Below are 7,409 nucleotides of genomic sequence, written 5' to 3'. Positions count from 1 at the left end.
ACCAGTCTGATTCCACTCCTGCTCTGAGCTGCTCCTTGTCCATTTTTTTTCTTAAAATTCTAATACCAGTTGAGTGAGATTTGGAAACTAAACAACACCCATACAGCTCCATGAATGGGGCCACCTGATGCAAGTGGGTATGTGGATATGTGAGTTTATACCTGTCAGTTCCTGCTTGGTGAATGTGTGAGTGTAGTTATCAAACTGTAAATTTCAGAATGTGGTAAACATATTTACATATTCACACAGCAGAGACTGGTAGAGTCTGATTGATAACTAGAGAATCATAGAAATTAATACAGCATTGCGGGGATTCAGCCCATGTTGTCTATGCCAACGCAGACACACCCAGATGCCCCTTCTCATCCCACTTTCCTGCCACAGCCTGTAACCTTGCAGTTTACAACAGTTGATGTGCAGTTCCAGGGAATTTTTGTTTTAAAAAAAAATTAGGCAGCGAATTCCGGATACCCACCACTCTCTGCATAACAAACATATTTCCTCATATCATCTAATCCTACAGCCACTTAGCTTGAATCTGTGATCCCTATTTTTTGAACTCTCTGCTAAAGGAAACTACTCTACTGTCTACTCTAATGTCTCCCTCTCACTAGTTAGTTAAAAAAAATCACTCAACACCATGTTATAGTTCAACAGTTTTACATGGAAGTGCACACTTTCGGAGTGCTGCTGATTCATCAGGTGGCCCACTATTTAGTACTGTAGACAACACCCCCCCGCCTCCTGTATCTGTGAGGGTTACATTCCAGGACCTATGGTGGAAGCCCAAAACCGCAGATAGGTGTGAATCCATTAATTTAAATGGGAAATATACTCTCTCAGCAGCCTCCTGGTTCTGGTACATTCCCTTTTATATACTCAGAATACGGTAAACCACAGGTAAGTGAAACCACGACAGCCAGACCCGCAGATAAAGGTGTCGCCTCTGTAATCCTTAATCCCCAACAGGTGTCGCCCCTGTAATCCCCAACCTCTCCTGATAGCAACAATTCACCAGCCCTGGCATTCTAGTAAATCTCCTCGGCACTCTCTCCAGAGCAATGACGCCCTTCCTGTAATGTGGTGATCCGATTGCACACAATACTCCTGTTGTAGCCACCAATGCCTCATACAGTTTCATTGTTATTTCCCTACTTTTGTGTTCCATTCCTCTGCCAATGAAGGAGAGCATTCCATGCGCCTTCTTTACAACCCCATCCATCTTTAGGGACCTGTGCATTTGCACATTAAGATCTCTCACTTAACCTGCCCCTTCAGTATATTCCCATTTACTGGCTATTCCCATTTATTGTCTGACTTCCCAAAATGCATTCCCTCACACTTATCAGAGCTGAACTCCATCTGCCACTTTCCTGCCCACTCCAACAAACCATCTACATAGTTATGGAGCTTACAGCTATCCTCCACACTATGGCCAAATTTTTGTGTCGTCTGCAAATTTCACAAATTTGCCCACCATATTCAACTCCAAATCATTAATGAATAAAACAAACAGCAGAGGTCCCAACAATGAGCCATGCAGAGCACTACTCAAAACAGCTTTCCATTCACAAGAGCAGCATTCGACCATTACCCTTTCTTTCCTGTGACTGAGCCAACTTTGGATCCAATTCAACATATTAACCTGTATCCCATGGGACTTTACTTTTTGGACCAATCTGCTGTGATGATGCTGCTCGTTTAACAAGCTTGTAAAAGACACAGGCTCCGAAAAGTTTGATTTTTAAGGCCATATTGATTATAACTTAACAGATAATGCCTTCGCCAAAGGCTTCATATTTTTAAAAAGAACACTTGTACAATGAAAGGGGAGTGGCCCAATTTTCCCAGCTCAGCCTTTCTCTGGTTTGATTTGGTTTTTGACTGTCTGGCTATTGACTGAAAGCAGTCAGGCAGTTGAAAAAAGCTGCTGAACCCATAGAAGCAGGTCCATGATGGTACTCTCTCTCTCTGACATCTCTCCTGTAAGATCCTGTGTTTGATTTTACATTTTGTGCCAAAGGGTGTTATGGCTCTTTTCAGAGCCATCCAAACCTTCCGATAGAGAGCAGAGACCTGAGGACGGTGAAGGCAACACATACGGAGAGCATAGTGTAGTGTTGCCGGTAATTTAACGTGTCATTTGTCATTTAATTTGTTACGTTATAATTTGTCATTTTTCCCAGACACTGATGTTACATATTGCAGTAGTTGTATTTCGTTGACCCTGCCAGAAATGATACATTCATGAGATTTGATGCTGGGACCCAGCGGAGTTTTTCATCGCCTGCTCTTTCCATGTACCTGTTACAGCCAATAAGTTCTGTTCCGGCTGATTCTCTTCTAAGTGAAATAAAATATATCGATATAGTAAGGTGCTGTAATTTTATCACGGATCACTTTCAATAGGTTTAAATTGGCGGGGCTGTTTAGATTGATTCACGGAGGGCACACGTTCGGTTATTCAGTTTGTCTGGGCTGTTTTAACCCCGGGTTTTCCTCCTGCCTATTACAGACAGATCAGGCAATGATACCGCCTCCTGTCCACGCTGACAGCTAACTAGGTTTTAAGTAATTGCTATAAAGGATAACATTTTATCTTAGTTACAGAAGGATGGTGACGTGTGTTTCAATGTTTAATTTAATCTCCGTGTTTGTGAGGGTAAATTCGGCGGGCATTTTCAAACTGACCAACTGTCATTTCACGTTACCCAATCAGATTCCAACAATTCTTTTCCTGCCTTTTCTGTACCTTCCGGAGCTGTTTCTCTGTGGGCTCAGGGACAGGGCTGTATCCAATCCCAGCTCTAGGGCGGGCTCTCCAGTCCCTTAAACAGGCAGCACCGCAGCAGGCTCAGCATTGACAGCAGCAGCCTGTGTGTGTTACAGAGAGTTGAAGAGAATGGCCAGAACCAAGCAGACAGCGCGCAAATCCACCGGAGGGAAAGCTCCCCGCAAGCAGCTGGCGACCAAAGCTGCCCGCAAGAGCGCTCCGGCCACGGGCCCGGCACGGTGGCTCTGCGGGAGATCCGCCGCTACCAGAAATCCACCGAGCTGCTGATCCGCAAACTGCCCTTCCAGCGCCTGGTGCGAGAGATCGCTCAGGACTTCAAGACCGACCTGCGCTTCCAGAGCTCGGCGGTGATAGCCCTGCAGGAGGCCAGCGAGGCTTACCTGGTGGGACTGTTTGAGGACACCAACCTGTGCGCCATCCACGCCAAGCGGGTCACCATCATGCCCAAAGACATCCAGCTGGCCCGCCGGATCCGCGGGGAGCGCGCCTAAACGGGGCCTGGCCGGCCCTGCACATTCACCCCGAGAGAGAGAGAGAGAGAGAAACACAACGGCTCTTTTCAGAGCCACTAAACTAGCCAGAGAGAGAGCCGAAATCCACCATTGGATACGGCCCATTGAGTCTGAACCGAGCCTCCCAAGAGGGTGTGAACTAAAAACAAACCCACTATTAATTACACATGCATTCTTCTCATTCAAACTGCCTCCTACTTTCTACATCTTGACTGCATTTTCAAATCTGAAAGAAACCGGTGGATGTTTTGGCGCCAATTTCCACCCCACCCTCCTCAGCCACGTTCAGTTACAGCTGAGGGGCAATGAGCGGAAAGACATTTCATCAAGAAGTTATAATCTCCGACAGTAGTCATGATTTGGAGATGCCGGTATGAACATTCTTCCCGATGAGCGCATTAAATGATCGAGTGCACTTTAATGTATTCTCTCTTTACGGGTAGGGACCCCATGACCGCACTGGACAATCAGCACAGGCGCTGAGCGAACAGACTGTTTATAAACTCATGGATTTCCGATTAGTTGGGTCATTTTCAGCTATTCCTAATGCGGTTAGAGCCATACGAAACTGGCTGTGATGCATTTATAGAAAGATAATTGATGACAGACTACACAGGCAGCTAAAGTGCAGTAACAAAATGTTTTCCGAAGAGTGGTGAAATTTCATTGTTTGGCTTTTGTTTTTCGCTGTTGACATTATGCTGTCAATACAGGAAAGATGGACTGTGGAAGTATGATAGCGTTGTAAAGGAGCACTTTAAACGTCTCCAGTGAAATAGGGCCCATTGTTCTTCTCTGTTAGCGTCGTGGGTGCCGGGGGATGGAGATAAGTAATATTGGCGTCAAGACATCAACGGCTTATTTTCAAATTTGAAAATGCCCGCCAACGTGTACAAGAGCAGGATGTTTTAGAGGAGAATGTATGCGTTGACAGTAACAGTATCCAATGAAAAGGAGATAGGATTTCCTCGATGTCAGGTACAAAGCCCAGGGCTCTGAAATACGTAATTAGACAGAGGTCAACTCCTTTCACAGATGCTGTGAGTGGCTCTTAAAAGAGCCTTTGGGTTGGTAGATTCAAGAAAGGGCTCTTCACTTTTTAGCGGCTCCCGCTGCGGCGGATTTCTTGGGCAGCAGCACGGCCTGGATATTAGGCAGCACCCCGCCCTGAGCGATGGTCACCCCTCCCAGCAGCTTGTTGAGCTCCTCGTCGTTGCGCACGGCCAGCTGCAGGTGCCTGGGGATGATGCGGGTCTTCTTGTTGTCCCGGGCCGCGTTGCCGGCCAGCTCCAGGATTTCAGCCGTCAGATACTCCAGCACCGCAGCCAGATAGACCGGCGCTCCGGCACCCACACGCTCAGCATAGTTACCCTTTCTCAGGAGCCTGTGAACACGGCCCACCGGGAACTGCAGGCCAGCCCGGGACGACCGAGACTTCGCCTTGGCGCGACTTTTCCCACTGCCCTTTCCCCTTCCAGACATTCTTACAATCTCACAAACACTTTCAGAGAGAATGCTGCACTCCGCCCGCATCGCGGCTTCTTATACCTTCGGGAGGAATGGTGGGGCAGCCGTTTCTGATTGGTCCCATTGTTCAGCCCCGCCTAATGTTCCAATTCCCAATCAGATATCTGCCTCATTCCCCAATCCGGAGAGGACACGGGGAGGAGGGCGGAAAGTACCGGCGCCAAACCATCAACCGCCTTTGTTACAACATGAAAAGCCCGCCAACTTACAAACAAAGGAATATGTTTTACATTGAAAAACGAAGTACTAAAACAAACTGATGAGGTTTTTAAAACACTTACTACTCGTATGTCAAGTTACTTTTACTTTACAAATGTATCCTTCTCACGGTCTTACTCTCCCTCATTTGCCCACCACTATTTGTCCATTTCTGATCTTGAGAGTGGGTAATTTTCTAAAACTTAAGCTAAAACAAAACAGGCCAAACACTGCAGTCTACAACATATTTCAATAACACCCCAACATGTTAATAAAGCAGCACGCAACATTCTTCCGGCTCAGTATCGATGGCGATGTTTAGACGATATTTTAAAGCCGTCCTCCCTTATCGCTCTCGATCAGATTCAGCATAATCACCACGTTTCAGTCCGGCAGCTGTTTTGGTGTTCTCTCAGTTAAAGCCTCTCACCGACAGCCAGAAAGGGCTTTGCATTTGCATTCTGAAAAATCGGATTAAAGCCGCGCAATGGAAATGTTTTTTTTTGAAAAGGGTAAAATGTGTCAATCCGTGCGACTGAAAGCTGTTGGCATTTCCGTTTGGTTTGTTTGGGTGAAAATAAGTGTTAACATTCCACCAGGGCTTTTAGCAACTTGAACAAATAAGATGAAAGATGACTCCCTCGTGTTTAGTCTGCTCTCTCTCTCTAATGAAGTCGCTCTCCCCACCTCGTCAATTTGCAAAGCACTTATAATATCAAATATAGTTCTCGAAGAAAGATACCTGGTCAAAACACACGAAAACAAATCAATCTTAAAAATGACTCACTGGTGCTTAATCTGCTGTCTCCCTATAGAGAGGGGAAGGGGCTGTTTTTGATGTATTCACCCCCCCCCCCCCTTCATTTACGCATCTCATCAAATTGCAAAGCAAGTATAAAAGTGAATGCAATGCGAAAACTTAAAATACCTTATCAAGAATCACATGCAAACTAAAACAAACAACCCTTAAAGAAATGGTTCAGCTGTGTCAGGAAGGTTGTGGGTGGCTCTTATAAGAGCCTTTGGTTTTTGGGTGTTTTCTCTCAGTGCAATGCAGCCCTTCACTTGGAGCTGGTGTACTTGGTCACCGCCTTTGTACCCTCCGACACGGCGTGCTTGGCCAGCTCCCCGGGCAGCAGCAGCCGCACGGCGGTCTGGATCTCCCGGGAGCTGATGGTGCTGCGCTTGTTGTAATGGGCCAGGCGGGAAGCCTCCCCCGCGATGCGCTCGAAAATATCGTTGACGAACGAGTTCATGATGCTCATGGCCTTGGAGGAGATGCCGGTGTCGGGGTGAACCTGCTTCATCACTTTGTAGATGTAGATGTAGAAACTTTCTTTCCTGGAACGCTTCCTCTTCTTACCGCCCTTCGCTGGCGCCTTCTTGATGATTTTCTTCGCGCCCTTCTTGGAGGCTTGCTGTGCTTTCTTCTCATCAGCCATAGCGCCGCTCACTTTCAGACAAAGAATAAGGGAAAGTGGGCTCGGAGTTCCTTTTTCCCCCCTTTTTTTCTTTTTCCCGACACTCCTGCTTTTTTTCCCCCTTTTCTTTTAACCCCCACACTACCGCCTAACTGCGGTAGTACTTATTTTTCCCCCAGCACCCATGTTGTGTGTGTGTGCAGGTGTGAGACACGTTGAGAGACACAAGGTGTACGAATCTTTATTCAACTTGGAGTTCCCTTTTTATTTTTATTAACAGAATCTCTGACACTCCTGTTTATATATATTTTCTCTTTTTTTTCTGCTAACCCCCACACTACAGCCTAACCGCGGCAGTGCTTATTTTTCCCCAGCACCCATGGTGTGTGTGTGCAGTTGTGAGACACGGTGAGACACAAGGTGCACGAATCTTTATTCAACTTGGAGTTCCCTTTTTACTTATTTTAGTGAGACACAAGGTGATCCCCGTTTATTTTTTCTTTTTTTTTCTATGTATATATATTTTAAATAACCCCCACACGTGCTTATTATTTTTCCCCCAGCACCCATGGTGTGTGTGCACAGGTCTGAGACACAGTGAGTGACACAAGGTGCTCGAATCGTTATTAAACTTGGAGTTCCCTTTTTATTTTTTTTAATTTTCTTTTTTCTCTTTTTCTTTCCTTTTTTTTCTTTAACCCCCACACTACCACCTAAATGCGGTAGTGCTTATTTTTTTCCCCAGCACCCATGGTGTGTGTGTGCAGGTGTGAGACACAGTGAAAGACACAAAATGCACGAATCTTTATTCAAATTCCACCACCAGGAAGATAGGAAAACACCCGGGTGGCCAGTGACAAACACTGCCCTTCACATCAAAGGGCAAATCGCCTGTTAATTTTTTTTTTTCCTTTTTTTTCCCTCACACTACCACCTAAGTGTGGTAGTGCTTATTTT

The 7,409-nt window shown here is 46.0% G+C and overlaps 2 protein-coding genes and 1 pseudogene across 2 annotated transcripts; 1 reads left to right on the top strand and 2 right to left on the bottom strand.

Moving 5' to 3' along the window:
* The first annotated feature begins 2,854 nt into the window (after nt 1-2,854).
* LOC122548255 lies at nt 2,855-3,331 on the top strand (annotated as a pseudogene).
* A 778-nt stretch (nt 3,332-4,109) lies between these two features.
* LOC122548253 (late histone H2A.2.2-like) lies at nt 4,110-4,897 on the bottom strand. Its single transcript, XM_043686784.1, has one exon. It carries the CDS (start codon nt 4,837-4,839, stop codon nt 4,399-4,401), a length of 441 nt encoding a protein of 146 aa, XP_043542719.1. The 5' UTR covers nt 4,840-4,897; the 3' UTR covers nt 4,110-4,398.
* Nucleotides 4,898-6,059: 1,162 nt separating this feature from the next.
* Nucleotides 6,060-6,505, bottom strand: LOC122548254 (histone H2B type 1-O-like). The gene has a single exon (XM_043686785.1). It carries the CDS (start codon nt 6,471-6,473, stop codon nt 6,093-6,095), a length of 381 nt encoding a protein of 126 aa, XP_043542720.1. The 5' UTR covers nt 6,474-6,505; the 3' UTR covers nt 6,060-6,092.
* Between the last annotated feature and the right edge of the window lie 904 nt (nt 6,506-7,409).

The sequence above is a fragment of the Chiloscyllium plagiosum genome, unplaced genomic scaffold (assembly GCF_004010195.1).
Source record: "Chiloscyllium plagiosum isolate BGI_BamShark_2017 unplaced genomic scaffold, ASM401019v2 scaf_2208, whole genome shotgun sequence".
Lineage (NCBI taxonomy): Eukaryota > Metazoa > Chordata > Chondrichthyes > Orectolobiformes > Hemiscylliidae > Chiloscyllium > Chiloscyllium plagiosum.
Note: the sequence above shows the minus strand (reverse complement) of the source record. Positions and strands in the feature narration are given on the sequence as shown.